Below are 20409 nucleotides of genomic sequence, written 5' to 3'. Positions count from 1 at the left end.
GTGCCATGGCATTTGTGTGTGTCTGGAGGACACGACTATGTTCTTCAAGTTCACCTGTGACTACCACCTCAACACTCCATTATGCTGACTGCCTCCCTCACGTCCCAGGCAGAGGGGACAAAAGTTAGAACTTGGAAACAGAAACTATAATATTTCCTTCAACTGCCAGCAAAGAAACAAGAGGATAAAATGATCAGAAAAATAAACTTCATTCATTAAGTAGAGAATAATCAGAAACTTGTGGGAAGAAAAATGTGTTCTTCATTCTGATAAGATGCAGAAACAGCTCATTAAGAAAATCAATGACAGTGACACAAAGAATAAATCACTGGACACATTTAAAACCCTTTGAGATCATATGTTTTTCTTTCAAATGAATCTCCACTTGTGCATAGCCATCTATTTAGTAGCACATGTTGTAAACCAAATCAAAACAATCAGTTTAAAATGAAGACATCTTTAAATCTTCACAAATATTTAAAATGTTTCGGGGGCATGCTGATTGAAAAGGTGATGCCATCTGAATTATTATTTGATCATAAAGACCTAGCTGGTATTAATGTCTAAGTGCTTCTGAGGGAAGACCATATTTTATAAATTATCCACTTAGATATATTTAGAAAAGTCAACGTTATATTAGAAAAATTAAATTTGTCAGTGACATAGATATGTTCCCAAGCATACCAATGTGTGAAAGCTGACTCCACTAAACCTCTAAGACCTAATTGAAGCTGCTTTATTGATGCAAAGATACTCACGGCAGGAAGTGCAAAGAAAGAAATGCCAAGGAGTGCAAAGCCCGCGGAAAGCAATCTTCCCAGCCAAGTTAGGGGAGTTTTGTCTCCATAGCCAATAGTGGTCAATGTAATCTAAAAACAAAATAAACAGAACTTTCAGCTTAAGTACTTGAGAGGGAAGTTAGGACCCATGAACAGGAGACAAAGCAACATTTCCACTAAATCATTACTCAACAAGTCTTGTTGGCGCATTTTATTGCTGTGCTTTAATTTTCCATGACGCATAACAGAACTTTGCTTTGTTTAAGGAAAGGAATAACCTACATAGTTGTTTCTCCCATATAACAGTTTTCCATCTTTTCTAAGTGTATTCAGGGAAAGGTTATTTAAGTAAGCAGATAATCATCAGTGATACAGAAATGATAGCACTGCAGATTTAGGACTGGATCAGAACCCCAAACAATAATTTATGTTAATTAAGGCTGTCCATCCATTACCTTGGCAGGCACTTCCTGAAGTCTTAGTGTGTGCAAGGTACATGTCATGATTTGTAGTGGAACAAATATGAGAGGTACACAGTTCTTGGCCTAAGATATTAAGGGAGGTGTGTCACACACAAATAATTAAAACACAAAAATAGGGCAAAGCAGGGATGGTGATGGAGGCACAAATAAACTGCTGTGGGATTTTAAGGACAATTGATTGTTACTGGCGTGGAGGTTAAATAGGTTTTACTGGGGAGATGTCGACCATGGCTAGGTTTTGAAGGAGGGGTAATATTTTGAAAGACAGAAATGATCAAGAGTGGCCTCTGGGGAGAGGAAACAAGTGACCAGCGGCACAGCGGTGAGAACATACAGGACATTCTGAAAAGTATAAGTGGTTCTCTGGCCTGGGGCATGGTGGATTTGAAAAGGGTTAGTGACTTCCTCAGTTTCTTCCATTACTGTTTTATAGTTTTCAGTGTATAGGTCTTTCACCTTCTTATTCAAAAATTCCAAGTTTTTATTTCATTTTTTTGATGGCTATTGCAAATGGCAATATTCTTTTTCTTTTTCAAATTTCTTTTTCAGAAAGTTTGTTGTAAACATAGAGAAGCTAACAATAGAAGGACTGTGGGGTGTGTTTATTTTGTATCCTGCAACTTGACTGAATTTTTCATTGTAACAGGTTGTGTATGTGTGTGTGTGTTTAATCTTTAGAGTTTTTTCCTACGTATAAGACTATGTACTCAGTAAACAGTAGTACTTGCACTTTTTCCTTTCTTGTTTGGATGGCTTTTATTTCTTTCTCTTACCCAATTGCAAGGACTTCCAGTGCTATAATAAATAGAAGCGGCAAGAGTGGGGCATCCTTGCTCTGTTTTGGATCTTAAAGGAAAGACTTTCAAATTTTCACTGCTGAATATAATGTAAGCTATGGACTGTCATGTTTGATCTTTATTATATCAAGTTACCTTTCTTCTTTACCTAATTTATTGAGAGTTTTGATCATGAAATGATACTGATTTTTTTCAAAGGCTTTTTTTGCATCAAATGAGATGATGTGAAATAAACTAGGCACAAAAAAACAAATACCACATGGTCTCACTTAAATGTGGAATCTAAAACAATTGAACTTAGAAGCAGAGAGTAGAATGGTAGTTACCAGAGGTGTGAGTTGGGGAGAATGAAATGTGTTTTTTTTTCTTTAAAGAGCAGTTGCACAATGTTGTGAATATGGCTAATTATAGTGCATAGGATATTTCAAAATTGCTGAGAGTAAATATCAAAATTCTCACCAAAAATGATTTGAGGTGTTTGAGGTGGTAGATACATGAATTAGCTTGATTATTATATATTATATTCATAAATCATAACATCCCTTGTACCTCATAAATATGTACAACAATAATCCATCAACATATAACAAAAACAAAGAGCATTAGTAGAACAGGGGGTTAACTAGATTTGCTCAAGATATCTTTTTATTTTGGGTTACCATTCTGGGGATCAAATCCAGGACCTCATACATGCTAACCAAGGTGTTCCACTGAGCCACATCCTCAGCCCCAGGAAGTGTCTTTGAAAATGATAATCAAAGCGTGTCTCTCCCATGGTCAATCAGCTCCAGGGGCCCCTATAGCCCTAGAACAAAGTCCCAGCTCCTCTCCAAGGCCTTCAGGGTTTTGAATGATTGGGCCTCTTCCCACTTCTCAGGCATCTTCTTCCATCACTCTCCATCTCATACTGCATCCATTAAGCCTGCCCTGATGCTCATCAGCACACTGATCCTTTGCTTGCCTCTGGGTTTTTGCACTTGCTATTTTCTTTGTGGATTTCTCTTACTCCCAGGTCTCCATTCAGGTAGCTGCTCAATTGTCAGCTCCACAGAAAGACCAACTCTGATTAATGGGTACAGTTGAATAAGAGGAGTAACTTCTAATGTTTTATAGCACAGTAGAATAACTAGAGCTTTCAATAATCAATAAAATATTTTAAAATATTAGAAAGGATTTAGTATGTTTCCAACACAAAAAAAATGATAAGTGTCCATAACAACAGAAACGGCAATTAACCTGCTCTGATTATTATACAGTGAGGGTTTGTATGTATGTGCATTTGCTATATGTCAATTAAAAATAAAAACAAATCTAAAAATGACTATCCCTGATCACCTTATTTAAGATTTTTCCCTGCCAATTGTTCCCTAAATCTTTACTCTGCTCATTTTTAAAAGATTTTTCTTTTTAAAAATAGTTAATTTATTTTAATTAGGTATATATGACAGCAGAATGCATTTTGATTCATTATACACAATTGCAACACAACTTTACAATTCTAGGGTTTCACATGATGTAGCTTGGTGCCACATGTGCAGTCATACATGTACCTAGGGTAATGATGTCCATCTCATTCCACTATCTTTCCTGCCACCATGCACCCTCTCTACTTTCCATTCTCTCTGCCCATCCAAAGTTCCTCCATTTTTCCCGTGTCTGCCCCCTCCCTGTTATGGATCAGCATCCATTTATCAGTGAGAACATTTGGCCTTTGGTTTTTTGGGATTGGCTTACTTCGCTTAGCATGATATTCTCCAACTCCATCAATTTACTGGCAAATGCCATAATTTTATTTTCTTTTAATGCCGAGTAATATGCCATTGTGTATATATACCACAGTTTCTTTATCCAATCATCTATTGAAGGGCATCTAGGTTTCTTCCACAGTTTAGCTACTGTGAATAATGCTGCTGTAAACATTGATGTGGCTGCATTACTATAGTATGCTGATTTTAAGTCCCTTGGGTATAGACTGAGGAGTGGGATAGCTGGATCAAATGGTGGTTCCATTCCAAGTTTTTGAGGAATCTCCATACTACTTTCCAGATTGGTTGCACCAATTTGCAGTCTCACCAGCAATGTATGATTGTAACGTTTACCCCACATCTTTACCAACATTTATTGTTGTCTGTATTCTTAATAGCTCCCATTCCAACTGGCGTGAGATGAAATTTTAGAGTAGTTTTGATTTGCATTTCTCTAATTACTAGAGATGTTGAACATTTTTTAATGTATGTGTTGATCAAATTTTTATCTTAGCCCATTTATTGATTGGGTTGTTTGATTTTTTTTTTGGTGTTAAGTTTTTTGAGTTCTTTATATGTCCTGGAGATTAGTGCTCTATCTGATGTGTGTGTGGCAAAAATTTGCTTCCAAACATGTAGGCTCTCTGTTCACCTCATTGATTGTTTCTTTTGCTGAGAAGAAGCTTTTTAGTTTGAGTCCATCCCATCTATTAATTCTTGATTTTATTTCTTGAGCTTTAGGATTCTTGTACTCTGTTCATTTTTACTTATAGATGATATCAATATCTTAAATAGTATATATTGATTAAATTTACTTGTTCACTGGTTTCCCTGCTAGAATGTAAAAATCATGTAGGCTCTGTCTATGTCTTGCTTACTGCTGAATCCAAGCACTGTGACTGGTATACAGTAGTAGTCACTCAATAGATATGCACTGAATGAATTAAAAAAACCTTAGGTGGTGGGTTAAGAATTCTGTTTCCTGTTTTAAAGCAAGGAAATACTTATGAAAGGTTTTTAAGGCAGTGTACATTGAAATTGTATTGGTTTTAGAAATTGAAATTTTAGCAGAAAATGTTTAGAATGGGTTGGAGCAGGGAGAAATGAGAGGTGGAGAAAACAGTTAAGAGATTGTATGGAAATGAAAAGTAGAGAGACATGTTTAGGAAGTTCAATAGAAATACGTTTACTGCATGTCTGGGGTAAAGGGAAAGACTAAAAAATGACTTTAAAAGTTCAAGTGGCAAGATGTTTGTGGCATAAATAAAAAATACAACAATGAAAAAGAGAAGGTTTTAGAGTAAAGGTGAAGAGTTTGTTTTTGCAAATAATGGTTTTTTAAATGTCAGTGTGACGGATGTAGTCAAGTCTAGCAGGAATTTGAGAACGAGAGCTTGATTTTGAGAAAGATTGGGTTTGGCATGATATTTGGGTTTTGAAATCTGGCACAGAATGATCCTTGAAGCTTTGCACATAAATGGCATTACAAAGTAAGAAAAGAAAAGGTTCAAGGACACCGTAGGAAAGAGATATTTATGGGATGGAAAAGAAAGAAGAATATCGTTCTTCAATAATAGAAAACAATTTAAAAAGCCTATATCAATGAAACCCTACTGGAGAAGAGAGGGACTGTCACAAAGGATCAGGAAATTCCTGATGTTACAGAGTAATAGGGAATCAAAAGAATGAAGATTGAGAAAAGGTACCAACATCTTGGGGATAAGCAGTCGTGAAGGAGCCCTGAGAGTGATTGCTCATGTCATGCCATCTTACCTGGGCTTTGAAGGGGAGGGTACCATTCTGAGAGACAGAAATGATAAAAGGAGATAGACTCCAGGACATGACCTTGCAGAAGCATTCAGCTGAGCAGGAAATCCTTCCTAGGAGAACTTTTTTTCTCTTCACTTCCATGTTTTTTCCTGTGTTTCTGGTAGCTCATCTTCTGTGGCTCCCTCCTACTCCTTTCCATCTTTGGGCATTGGATTCCTAAGATTTGACTTTAGGTCTTTTAAAGATTATTCTTCTTGGACTTTCTTTTTTTCTTGCTTTCTTTCTCTCTCTCTCTCTTCCCAGGTGATCTTAAATGTTCTTATGGATTTAGGTACCATTTTTATGCTGAACCCACCCGATTTATATTTTTAAGCCAAGCCACTCTTCTGAGTTTTAAATTCACACATCTGTTGATATTTCTATTTGGATATCATAGAGTCATTAAACTGAACTCCTATTTTCTTCCAGTCTGTGAATTCCCAAATGTTTCCCCTTTCATCTTAATCAAGAGTACTACCATCCATCCAGTGGCTCATGTCAGAAGCCTCACAAGCATCCTTCTTACTCCTTTCTCTGGATGCCCCCCTCACTGAAATAATCAGCAAGTCCTGTTGTTTGCTTGTATTTATTTCAGTTATTGCAAATTCATTCCATTCTCTCTGTCTCCACTGCTACCCTGGTAGGCCAGAATGTTACAGTATTTGCTCTCTGTTTTTATTCTTGTCTTCCTCTATTTCCTTCTTTATATACTTGCAAGAAGTACCATTTTCTTATTCTCCTCAAAAAATCTTTCAATGGTAATCTGTTGAATTAAGAAGAAATTCATCCTGGAAAGGGGCTGTAAGGGCGAGAGGGCATCAAATTCAAGTTGACAAGAGGCCTCTGGAGTGGAAGAGGTCATCTGTGGTCAGAGAGATGGAATTTGTCAAGTTAATCATATGTCACCAGAAGTGTCAGTATGGGACCCTTGATTTCTTTAAGAATGGGAAAAAAAGGGACAATTTTATTATAGATTTCTAATTTTAAATATGTGGGAAAGATTTTAATCTGCTAAGTCTACTATACCTTTTCTTCAAAATATTTTTTATAACAGCTTATTAATAATTATCTACTGAAGGTGAAATTTCATGTTTTGGTTACAGCAAAAATGTTATCTTTCATGATTTGAAAGACCTAAAAAATAACACATCTGAGTTATTCTTCTTAGTTCAAGTGCTGACAGTGTAGCAGCCTAGGGTCCCGCTGGCTGGGTGAAGACTCTTCCTACCTTCTCCCTGTACTCTGGGCCCAGCTTTTGGGATGACCATATTTCAGAGTGCAGAAACCTGAAGAGCCAGCAGCTGATCCCCTGACCCCCTCAACTTCTTTTGTTCTGATGTCACTAGGACAGAGAATTTCTTGGTTGACCGCACAGGGGCCTTTTGTCTCTAGGGTAGGCCTGGGAAGGATTTGGCAACAGGTGGAAGTTTGTCTCCTTCATGCCAAGGAGGGAGGTGGCGGGAGTTGCCTTTGTTTCTTGCCCAGAGAACGCATCACTTCACTTCTGTGGATGCAAAGGGGGCAACTGGGCTTCGCTGTGTGAACTGAGAACACCAGACAAATTATGAAGTCTCTAAGGTGCACTTAGAATAAAAAGATGTGAATCTTCTCCAGGAATTCACAATGACCCATCTGGTTGATCTAGCTGCCAGCTTTCTAAGGCAAGGACCAGCTGCATTCAATAAAGCCATCTTTGGATTGAGCCCTGCATAGAGATGACCAATTTTTTTTTGTACTTTCAGGTGAAGCTTCCCTTGAAGTACCAGTAAGTCTCCTTGGGCCAGTACAGCTGCATTCTATTTCTTTTCTTTTCCTAGCACTGGAAAGGCCTTGCTAATGTCAATCAGTTGATCCTTCGCACATGAAGTGAGAAGCAGAAGCCTCTTGTGTGCTTATCCTAAACAATAAACCATTTCGGTCTTTCAGAAATCTCATGAATCTTTCCATTAATGATTACTTTCATGTAGGTTCAGAGTCAGAGGAAGGCCGGCCCATGTAAGTCCCTGAAGACCCTTCAGGACACTGGGGGAGATTCTGGAACAGTGGTTTGTTTCAGAGAAACTTGAGGCCACCTGTAAGCTCTTCAGGGGTTGGGGGGAGACCATACCTGGACTTTACAGTTGAATTAGATGATGAATCAGTTGACTTATCTTCTGGAAAAACTCTTCACAGAACTGCAAGATCATTTGTAGCTTGACATGGTATGATGAGTTTTATTGTATCTTATCATCTCTGTATGCAGCAGCTCCCACACCAAGTTCATTGGTGACTCCAACTCAGAAGGGCGGATGGTGATTATTAATTACAGTATACAGGTAACATAGTGATGTGGACTGCATGAACTTGTAGAGAAATGGTTGATTTTGAAAAACTGAAATCTAGTAATGAAGTACTATTATAACAAAAAAAAATCCCTTGAAATACCGGTTTCTTTAGGGATCCCACACTGACAAAGTAATAGAGTAAGCAATATATTTTCTTTGAAGATACCTTCATCACCCCTGTGTTAATTCCTTGCCACTTCTAAATGTGCATATAACTTAGGGTGCAAGAACTGAGCACAGTGGATAGTGGTAAATCCAATGCCTTCATTCATCTTGGAGTTAAATCCAGTGCCTCTGTTCATCTTGGATGAGCTCTGGGGATGCTTCATGACTGCATACAGGTTAGCTGGGTGGGAATGACAGGGACTGGGTGGGTTCAGGAAGGTAGAAGGAACTGAAAATCAGTCATTTAATGGGTTCTCCCTGTACTAATACATTTTTGATAATTCCTGAGTCAAGGCATTTAATTCCCTTCCAAGATATAGCGTTAAAAGTGAATCACGATACAGTAAACTTTTACTCTATAAAGCAAATGAATGTCAAAGGAATGGACTGAACTATAGTGCAATTGAATTAATGTAAAATAAAATAAATGTTCTTATGAGAGATTCCTGGTGTTCTATGTAGGTGAGATGATTTTCTGATCTTATGTATTAATACATGATAATATAAAGAGAAGCTTTCTTTTTTTTAATTTTTTATTGTTGGTTGTTCAAAACATTACATAGTTCTTGATATATCATATTTCACACTTTGATTCAAGTGGGTTATGAACTCCCATTTTTACCCTGTATACAAATTGCAGAATCACATGTTACACATCCATTGATTTACATATTGCCATACTAGTGTCTGTTGTATTCTGCTGCCTTTCCTATCCTCTACTATCCCCCCTCCCCTCTTCTCTCTCTACCCCCTCTACTGTCATTCATTTCTCCCCCTTGTATTATCTTCCCCTTTAAGAGAAGCTTTCTTGATTGAAACTTCTGTGATGATTAATTGGCCACTTAGAAATTTGATTAAAGTACATCATCACAAACAGGTAAATATGTTAAATATATTATTTCAACTTAAAACCCACAAATGTATATTTATTTCCTAATATTCTTGATGAAAGGCATAGTTTGCAGTTGAAATTATGCTTCATTTTCTTTGCATAAACCTCACCCATAATAAATTGTTTTTCTTAATTTTAATTTTTTTTTCATAAGTTGTATTTTTAGTGGACCATGAATACAGTGGAGATATCTGAGTTTAGAGTCCTAGCTATTTCAGGTTTCCCCCTGTGTAACTGTATGTTCACTTCTGGTTTTATATATATATAAAATTTTGCATTTATTGAATTTTTCTAAGGCATTCTATTCCATTTTTAATAGGATCATCCATCTTTCTTTCTGTACCATATATCATCAGCTTATGCAACAATATGAACTTAAGCATGCCATTATATTTTAAAATATTTTGGAATGAACACCTTGAACTCTGCAAACATTCAGACAATGGTGAGAACAGAATCCTGTGGATATTGAATAGCACTTGGTATGCTACAAGCTTCAGTCAGTATGTTTCCTAGGAGGGAAATGATGGCTGGAAAGCCTTATTGAAGGGGAATAAAAGGGCATATTTGGGATGTCAAGTTGTTGAGTATACCATATTACATATAAAGCTTGCTTTGAGAAAGACTATAAGGATTTTGGCATGATTTTTGAAGCTAAATGTGGCTGATGAAAATTTTTCTATATACCTGAGATAATAATTTCAAGCACATAGACTCAAGTGGAATCTGTATGCAGATGTTGACTCAAGATCAGATTGACACTATCTGCTGCTGCATGCATCTTTCTTTTAAACCAATAACAGTATGATCATTACAAGAATAGCAGCAAACAGAAAGTAAAAAAAAAAACAAAAAACTGGCCTTCAAGAACAAGTCATTACCAGAAAAAATTGCTTCAGGAAAACCCAATTGCAAGTTATTTTAGAATAAATTTAAAGCAAATCTAAAGGAGAAAAAAAATAACATCAGGAAAGGAGGAGATAATAATAGAAAATAACTTCAGGAAAATCCATTCTTAAATTATTCAGAATAAATCTGAAGCAATTAAGGAGGAAAATAACAGAAAATTACATTAAATGGAGCTCCACCTTGCAACCAGAAGATCCTCTTTTCCAGGAGAGGCCAGTGCCTCATCTAACAGCCACTTCCACTAGCTACTCCTGTCTGCCACAAGGCCCTTTTAGTTGCTCACTTCAGATCCCAGAACATTTTTTTCGTCACACTCTCCAATTCCCAAGCCCCTCTGTGCTTAAATGTTGAGTCTGCAACAAAGCCTATAGTTTTGTTTTGTTTCTTTTGTTATAAGGACTCTTCCATTGAACATCCGCAATAGTGCTGGTGTAGACCTGCAATAGCTGCCATCTTTGGGTACTTGCTACATTCTTGGTAGAAAGCCCCTTTATCTGTTATCTAAATTAATCTATTAACTAGATGCATTCCTTCCCTATTATGGAGCTGTTTTCAGGGATCAAAGTTCTTTAAATTGTTATTTGCTATGAGCAGTGTTGATCACACCACAGTATCCCCCTAAAATTTGTTTTGGGGACAGTTCTCATAATCTTTTTTGGGGGGATTGAACACAGGGGCACTTGGCCACTGAGCCACATCCCCATCCCTATTTTGTATTTTTTTAGAGATAGGGTCCTACTGAGTTGCTTAGTGCCTCACTTTTGCTGAGGCTGGCTTTGAACTCATGATCCTCCTGCCTCCATGGAAGGAATTTACTATTTAATACTTGGAATTCACTGGCACAATGTGTCTGTAGAAAATGAAATATATTTTGGTAATTTATGTTGATACTTTGTACTCTTTTAATAAAGGGGACTTTTTTTCTTTCTTTTCTTGTTCTCCCCCCCACCACCCCCAAAGCCTAGTACTTAGAAATACTCCAACTCAGAATGTTTTCTTTAATTTTCCTATTTAATTTTTATACTTCCATAGTTATTAGGAGCTCATTACATGCAAACTAGACTTTTTTTTTTTTTGTATTTCGCATTGATCCCAAGAGTGTGTTACCACTGAATTACATGCCCAATACTTTTTGTTTGTTTATTTTTCATTTTAAGACAGGGTCTAACTAAGTTGTTGAGGGCTTGCTAAACTGCTGAGGTTGGCTTTGAACTTGTGATCCTCCTGTCTCAGCCTCCCGAGTTACTGGGATTACAGGTGTGAGCCACCATGCCTGGTCAATCTGGACGATTTTAATAAAAAATTATCCAGACAAACCTTTCATGAAAGTTTTTATTAATATATAACATATGGTATAATAGTCTAAATTTATTTCATTTAACACTGAGATCTAGTGTATATTCTTTTTACAATAAATAGAAATAATAAGTCTTCTTGCTTCTCTCTCTCTCTCTTTTTTTTTTTTAGGCGTCAAACAATTTCATTAATGAGTCAGTATCAAAAAAATGCTGTGGACCAACAATTTTTTTTCCTTTGAAGCTTGATATATAAGAAAAATTTTACTCTCATATCAAATTTAGAGTTTTTAAATGGAAACATAATTAAGGCATTTAGAAACCTGTTAAGTATAGGTTAAATGTCAGTCAAAAGAGTACTACTGAAATGGAAATCATTGAAAATATGTTGCTTTCCCCTGAAAGTCACAGATTACGACCTTTGAAAACCTGTTATGTATGTTACTCTGGCAGAAGAAACTAGCTGATGACTAAGTAAGAGATATGTTAAGAGTTTCCTACACACTGTTTAATACACAATACAGTACTTCTGATTAGTAATAAGGAGAAAGGGAAGACTAATGGAAAAAGGGACAGAGAGCTGCCAGACTGAATTCCCCAATAACTGCAGACCAAGTAACAATCTAGCACTCAAAAAATGCTACTGGTGATTTATAAAAGAACCTTTCTTTGTTGGACCAAGTGGGAAAAGTGCACATGAATGCTTCAGTAATTGAAAGACATTAGAATTATCCAAGAGAAGCAAAAACTAAGCTTAAATTCAAGCCATTCCCTCAAAGGCTGGGAGGATACTGCTTTCCCTTCGCTAGCAAGAAAAGCCTCTGTTTTCTCAGTTTACATAGTTAATTCTACCACGAGCAACAGATTTTCATTTGCTCTCTACATATAAAAAAGTATTTTAAGAATGTCAGATGACTGCTCTCTTTTGCGTTTCCACTCTTTTCCTTTCAAAATGTCTATTATTGCTTGTGGGTCGGGAAGAGGAGTTGGAAACCAAATTATTAATGCAACAGAATGCTTTGTTACCAATGGCACAATCTTGTAGACATTTACACAGGTAATTTTAAGAAGTCATAATCTTTAGGTGAATGTATTTCTGACTTTTATTCATTTTATTGTTTCTATGCAACCCACAGATATGCCAAGTTCTGCTTAATTCAGCCCTGACAAATTTTCCTTGTTCCTGGTAGGAAGTTCTACATCTTGCTGTTGAACCTGTGATGAGTAGTGGCATAATGAACAATTGGTAACTTCAATCTGTCCTCCACAAAAAACGAAAAACAAAAACAAAAAATATTTTCATCTATGTTTGTGAAAATGATATATTTTTATTTTGCAACAATCTAGCACTCAAAAAATACTACTGATGCCGGGTGCAGTGGCACACACATGTAATCCCAGCAGCTCCAGAGGCTGAGACAGGAGGATCTAGAGTTCAAAGCCAGCTTCAGCAACAGTGAGGTGCTAACCAACTCAGTAAGACCCTGTCTCTAAATAAACAGAAAATAAGGCTGGGGATGTGGCTCAGTGGCTGAGTGCCCCTGAGTTCAATCCCTGGTACTAAAATAAATAAATAAATAAATAAATATTTTATAAATCATCAATTTATTTATATTAATAAACCATCAATTTGTTTATATTATATATAATATAAATAAATTGATGATTTATAAAAGAATCTTTCTTTGTTGGACCAAAGATAGTGGAAATTCTTTAGAAAATTATAAATGCTGTGTATTTCCATATAACTTCCCTTTGGGATGTCTTAAAATAATAAAATAAAAAGAAATGTAATTTATATATTGTATAAAGCACTCCTATGCCCTGTGAATTTCTTATTAGGGCACAAGTTCCAATGACTATTTTATAAATTCTTTACAATGTAGGTATTTTTTTTACTTCAAAGGATAACTATCCATTATTCAGTTATTTGATCCAGCTTATTGAATTCTGACTTTATGGGACTCTGCACCTTTCATGGTTTGAGCTATTTGCAATTCTGTAAGTTGTAGATAACAAATAGTAATGCAAAATAATTTTTGTCTATAGACAGAAATAAATTATGTCTAGTGGAGCTTCAACTGACTTCTTTCCAATATTATAGAAAAATCCAGGTTTGCTTCTATTTGTACATCATTTAAATTTTCCTGATCTTTAGATGCCTTTGTTCTTTGGATAGATATTTGAATTGGTGGTAATATCTTACTAATGATAATAACTTAATTAAAAAAATAAATTGAATACAATGATTAGCACTTGTTTATTTTTTATTTATATTATGATTTTACTTTTAGTTGTTTGAAAAATTATTTTTCAATAAAAATATAAAGGAAAAGTAGGATTTTGAATTTAAATTTTTGAAATCAAATGTATATTATTGCTGATTTCACAGGTGAATTACCAGCTTCTTTTTCTTTCTTTGTTTTTTTCTGTGATCTATTTTACTCTTTTAACTTTCATTCATCTATCATTTATTTATTTATTTTTTCTGGATATTTTATTTTATTTATTTATTTTAAAAATTTATATATGACAGCAAATGCATTACAATTCTTATTACACATATAGAGCACAATTTTTTATATATCTGGTTGTATACAAAGTATATTCACACCAATTCGTGTCTTCATACATGTACTTTGGATAATAACGTCCATCACATCTGCCATCATTTCTACCATTTACTTTTTTAACTCCAAATAAGTGTTTTGATGAGTGGACGATCGATGCAACAAATTACAATATAAATCTGTGCTCCCCAAGGTTAAAATGCACAAACAAGCCTGTCAATTTTTAACCACCATTGAAAAAATGATATATTTTAATTTTGGCAACAACTTAATCCTCAAGAAACATTGATGATTCAGCTACTTGGGAGGCTGAGGCAGGAGGATCACAAGCTCAAAGCCAGACTTAGAAAGCTAGTGAGATCTTGTATCAAAATAAAAAATAAAAGTAGCACTGGGGATGTAGCTCAGTGGTGCTGTGCCTCTGGGTTCAATCCCAGTATTGGAAAAAAATAGTAATAATTTATGAGAGAACTTAACTTTGTTGCATCAGAGACCTGGAAGCTCTCAAGACAATTATAAGTAATATATATTTTTCACATGCCTCTCTTTCAGAGGTTTATATTTTGATTGAAACCACTCATAGAAGTCATTACATTGTTTTTAAAAGTAACATTTCATGATATCAATAAGTAAAAACAGTTTTTTTACTTACTGTGCCCCACCAGAGAGCATCTGCATATGTAGAAAACTCCTTATTTGCATCCTTTTCCACCAGATAGACAAGGAAAGATGAAAATATAAGAACCAAAAATCCTATGTACCAAGCTGTGATTAATTCCTAAATATAAAAGGAATGAAAGATTTTTAGAAGCAAAAAACTGAAAAAAGGGGGAAAATCTACTCATAATTTCACTTACTTTACTACTTTTTAGATACTTATTCTATTCTTTAAATAATCCATTACCTACCATGTCCCTAAATTGCTTTAACTATCTTTGAAATGACTAAGTTTGCTTGTGATAGGTTTATTAAATATTATTATAGTTATCAATAAAGTGGTTCAAAAATTTTGTTCTAAAACCCAGAAAACAAATCTTACCTTGCTGTGTGCATAAACTACCGAACCTAGTAATTTCCAAGTGCCTCCTCTCCGGTCCATGCGCACCATACGGAGGATCTGTAGGAAACGGAGACTTCTGAGTGCAGACGTGGCGAAAATATTACCCTGAGTTTTTGCTGAAACAACTGCTATTGAAGCAATAAGAACAATGGTATCTGAAAGAAAAGGTTGAGACAGCCATCAGTTGCATGACTAAGAATTTTTATTTCTCAAAACATTATTTCTAAAAGGTTCACTTGGGCCTGTTTGAGGCACAAATAGATAAACAGATCTCGAACTCTAGCCTTTCCTAGAGCTACTTGGGTTTCCCCTAGTGGTTGAGAGTGACAGGACTCATCTAATGCTAAGTTCTGACTTTTGGTCACCTTGAGCTTTACCCATGCAATTTTGAACTACATACTTTGTAACCTCTAGTGAACTGAACAATGGCTTTCAGGCAGTTCAGTGTTTCCACACTGACTGTGGGGCAGTCTTCCAAAATACTTCTGAGCTCATTAGCATTCATGTCTGCAGAAAGAAGCTCCTGCCTCAGCCCCTATCATATTCACCTCTCCCTGGTTCATGTGGTAGAGGCAAGACAACCAATCCAGGTGTAAAATGCTGCTTGCTTGGTGTAATGTTTATTTTCTTGCCAAACACTTTGTATCTCTTTTATGTCCCAAATTCCTAATGTTGTGAAGTCTGCAGTTTTGCATATTGTTAAACAAAGGCCTCCACTAAGCTGAATACTCGAGGCTTCTCTATACAGTATTCTTTATACCTGGTCTGTCAGTGCGTGAAAGTCTGGTGCACAAATTGAATAATATTACATTTGTTACAATAAAGTATGTAATTATAAACAAACGGTATTTCCTGGGAATGGACTTTCAATGTTTGACATGTTGACATTTGGCTTAAAAATATCTGCCCTTTTGTAAGCAAAAAGGAGACAAAGAACAGCTAATGAAAGCATAGAAAAGATAAAAGAGGACTTAACCACTCCATGAGTAAATATCTTGAGTGATGAGAAATAGATTTAGAAGTGGCAAAATGAAGTGGAGATGAATGATCACCTGTGGCTATTTTAATTCCTTAGCTTGACCTTAACAGCTTCAAACAAAATTTCTTTCCTGTTTCAAGTGAGTTGTGCATTACTGTACTTCCACTCACCAAAGAACCAGTTCCACTTCAAAGGTGTTGCATTTGTCATGTTTTCATGATTCTCAGGATTGGCTATTGTGTAAATGTGTATAATTCATTCAGCTCATACTTTTCCCTCCACTCAGAAAGATCTGGTCTCTTGGAGCCAATTGTCAACATCTTCTGAACTGTATGGGTGCCCCCTTTTTGGGCCAGTGCATGAAGAAAGGGGGTCTGAGATTGACAGTGTATGCATCAGTCAAAGGGATTTTCCCAGTCAGATCGAAACTCTATGTAACTTTGTGGATAGGTGCCAGAGAACCCCAAAGGCATCCTTGAGTTCCTGTTCTAGGCAACTGTTGGAAATAATAAGGAACTAAATGGATTGTAACAGACACTGAGAACATATTTTCAGTGAATAAAATTCAGTTTCTTGTTTGCTAATGACATGATCCTATATGTAGAAGACTCGAAAAACCTCCACCAGCCGACTTTTAGAACTGACAAATTCAGCAAAGTTGCAGGACACAAGATATTATGGGTTAGATATGCAATGTTCCCCCAAAACCTCATGTGAGACAAGAATTTTCAGAGGTGAAAAAATCAAATTATGATAAGAATAATCTAATCAGTGGTTTAATCAAATCATATGGATTAACTGGGTGGTAATTGTGGGCAGATAGTGTGGGGCTTGTGGAGGTTGGGTACTGGGGGTGTGACTTTTGAGTTTATATTTTGCCCCTGGTGAGCAGAGCCCTCTCTCTGCTTCCTGGTTGCCATGTTTTGAGCTGTTTTCCTCTGCCATGCCCTTCTTCTATGTGTTCTGCCTCATCTTAGGACCAGAGCAATGGAGTTGACCTTCTGTGGACTGAACCTCTGAAACCATGAGCCAAAACAAAATTTTCCTCCTTCTTCCTTTACATTGTTCTTGTTAGGTCTTTTGATCACAATGATGCAAAAACTGACTAAAACACAAGAGCAACATACCACAAAAAAAAAAAAAAATCAACAGCATTTCTATACTTCAATAATGAATCTGCTGAGAAAGAAATCAGGAAAATTTATTTCAATTCACAATAATCTCAACAAACAAACAATCAAACAAACAAACTTGGGAATCTAACTAAGGAGTTGCAAGACCTCTACAATGAAAACTAAAGAACATGAAGAAAGAAACTGACAAAATTTAGCAAAGGACTCCCAACTACTTGCCCACGGAGGTCTTGCAATGCCTTAGCAGGATCACCAGCATCAGCACTGGTGCAGAATTCCTGGACACCACTCCCACAAAGGACACTCAGCCGCTACCCACATGCAGGAACTCTGGCTGCCACTCCTTTGTGGACCCCCATCTACCAACGTGGAGCCCCCCTGGTCACCTCCATCTTGGGACTCGGCAGCTACTGCCGTAGTCCCCTACTCACAGTAGCCTGCCTGCACCTGGGGACATCACAGGCTCTGAAGAAAGCTGATAGCCACAAGACTGCATGCCATAGAGAGCTCATCTTTGAGTGCACTGCACGGTGCCATCGCCCAGCTCCCCCCACCCGATCTGACACCCCATAGTTGAAAACAGCTGCCTTCATCTTGATTCACCTCCATCACCATCTTTAGTATGTGCAATTACCAGTTTGGAATACTGGACAGCCAGGTACCCATAGTTTTCTAATCACCTCCAATCCCCAGCAGCCGCTAACTCAGCGGAGTGACTGCCCAATACAAAATAGTCCTCCGTGACAGGTGCACAGCCACCAGAGTACAATACACAAGACCCCCGGAGAGAAATGTTCCTGATTAGGAAAGGGAGAGAGTGAGGGAGATACACTTTAGAGACTAATTTAGAGGGCAGGAACTGTTAGGTCTACAGGTGAGATGAGGAGATAAGACCTGGCTCCCACATCACAGGAGGAGACCCCAAAGGAGATCCTTGAGGTGCAGTCTCCGAATGGGACCAGCGGGTGCCATACTCCACTTCCAAGTGCTCTGCACCCAAGACCAACCCTCACACCCTGGTAACCCCCACCATGCAGAGGGTGGAGATAACAACTAAGAACAAACAACCCCGCCATTGGATGAGAAGGGAAGCAAGAAAGACACTGATCTTCAACCAAGACAATCCTTGTTTCTTCCTTTGAGTTTTTTTCTTTCTTTCCCCTCTTTATTCTTCTGCCCTCACATCCCCAACATACGTGAAACCAAGTACTTTGCATGAATTAGGATATTGAGGAGAGAGACGATTGAATAGTATATTACAGTTGTGTTGTATATTCTTTTTTTCTGTCTCCAATTTTTACTATTTTAACTTTTCTTAATATATATGTTTTTTTTTGTCTTATGTACTCTACTGTCTTCCCTATTTACTTGTCTACACCAAATTGCTACCTCTCTATTCTCCTGCTACTAAACTTATTCTTTAGATTTCTCTAACACACTTCCCAAAATATAATAACTCTATATCCTCATCTCATACATCCTCAGTATATCTTCCTACCCCTCACCACTGGTTTTTTTGTCCACCATCAGAAACTGTAAACCCTTTTACAAACCTACTGATTATATTGTAGATAATAATTGAATTCACCAATCCTGTATATTGTTACCAAACTGTAAACATCTTAATAACAACTATTTGTTTTTAGGTGGTATTTTGTTTACATTGGGATCTGTTAACATTGTCCTTCACCTCAAAGGAGAAGTACTGGAACCCCACAAGGGCACTAGAAGCCTATACGGTAAAAACAGTAACACCTCAGATCTACAGAGCTAGAAAGGAAGACATACAAGCAGCATGAAAAGACAAGGGAAGAAAGTGCCCCAAACAAATCAAGATACCACTTTATTGGAATCCATGGCCAGCACAGCAGATGAAATGACAGAGAAGGAGTTCAGAATGTACATAATTAAAATGTTCTGTGAATTAAAGGATGATATAAGAAAGCAAATACAGGCAGCAAAAATCATTTAGACAAATACATAAGCAAATACAGGAAGCAAAAGATTACTTCAATGGGGAGATAGAGATTCTAAAGAAAAACCAAACAGAAATCTTTGAAATTAAAGAAACAATAAACCAAATTAAAAGTTCAATTGAAAGCATCACCAACAGAGTAGACCACTTGGAAGAAGGGATCTCAGACAATGAAAACAAAATATGTAATCTTGAAAAAAATGTAGACCACACAGTGAAAATGGTAAGAAACCATCAGCAGAATATTCAAGAAATATGGGATAGCATAAAAAGACAAAATTTAAGGGTTTTTGGGATAGAGGAAGGCATAGAGTTCCAAACCAAAGGAATGAACAATCTATTCAACAAAATAATATCAGAAAATCTTCCAAACATGAAGGATGAATTGGAAAACCAAATTCAAGAGGCTTACAGGACACCAAATGTACAAAATCACAATAGAGCCACACCAAGGCACATAATACTGAAAATGCCTAACATACAGAATAAGGAGAGAATATTAAAAGCCACTAGAGAAAAGAATCAGATTACATATTGGGGGAAGCCAATTAGGTTGTGTGCAGATTTTTCAACCCAGACCCTGAAAGCTAGAAGATCCTGGAATAACATATATCAAGCTCTGAAAGAAAATGGATGCCAACCAAGAATTTTGTATCCAGCAAAATTAAGCTTTAGATTTGATGATGAAACAAAAATCTTCCATAATAAACAAAAGTTAAAAGAATTTACAGCTAGAAAACCTGCACTATAGAACATTCTTGGCAAAATATTCTATGAAGAGGAAATGAAAAACAAAACAATGAAAATCAGCAGAGGGAGGTATTACACTAAAGGAAAAGCTAATCAAAGGAGAAACCAACTCAAGTTAAATAACAAAAATAAACAAAAATGTCTGGGAATACAAATCATGTCTCAATAATAACCATGGCCTAAACTCACCAATCAAAAGACATAGGCTAGCTGATTAGATCTAAAAACAAATAAGCAAGCAAACAAACAAATAAACAAAAAAACACAAAAAACACCCAACAATATGCTGCCTCCAAAAGACTAATCTCATAGGAAAAGACATCCACAGACTAAAGGTGAAAGGTTGGGAAAAATCATACCACTCACATGGACTGTGGAAGCAAGCAGAACTTTCCATCCTTGTATCAAATACAATAGACTTTAAGCTAAAATTAATCAAAAGGGATAAAGAAGGTAGTTTCATACTGCTCAAGGAAACCATACACCAACAAGACATAACAATTTTAAATATATATGCCCCAAACAATGAAGCATCTATGTTCAAAAAACAAACTCTTCTTAAGTTCAAGAATCAAATTGACCACAACACAATAATTATGGATGACTTTAAAACGCCTCTTTCACCACTGGATAGATTGTTCAAACAAAAGCTGAACAAAGAGACTATAAAAATCAATAATACAATCAAAAACTTAGACTTAACTGACATATATAGAATATTTCATCCTTCAACAAGCGAATACAC

The 20409-nt window shown here is 36.4% G+C and overlaps 1 protein-coding gene across 4 annotated transcripts in view; it reads right to left on the bottom strand.

Moving 5' to 3' along the window:
• The window catches only part of Kcnq5 (potassium voltage-gated channel subfamily Q member 5), a 173095-nt gene that overhangs the window by 78406 nt on the left and 74280 nt on the right, over nucleotides 1–20409 (bottom strand). For all 4 annotated transcript variants that reach the window (XM_048805683.1, XM_015487395.2, XM_048805684.1 and 1 more), the window contains 3 exons: nucleotides 14807–14982; nucleotides 14420–14545; nucleotides 759–869 (listed from right to left, as the gene is read on the bottom strand). In XM_048805683.1, coding sequence (XP_048661640.1) covers nucleotides 759–869; nucleotides 14420–14545; nucleotides 14807–14982 — 413 coding nt within the window. The remainder of the gene's footprint in view (nucleotides 1–758; nucleotides 870–14419; nucleotides 14546–14806; nucleotides 14983–20409) is intronic.

Source organism: Marmota marmota, unplaced genomic scaffold (assembly GCF_001458135.2).
Source record: "Marmota marmota marmota unplaced genomic scaffold, marMar, whole genome shotgun sequence".
Lineage (NCBI taxonomy): Eukaryota > Metazoa > Chordata > Mammalia > Rodentia > Sciuridae > Marmota > Marmota marmota.
Note: the sequence above shows the minus strand (reverse complement) of the source record. Positions and strands in the feature narration are given on the sequence as shown.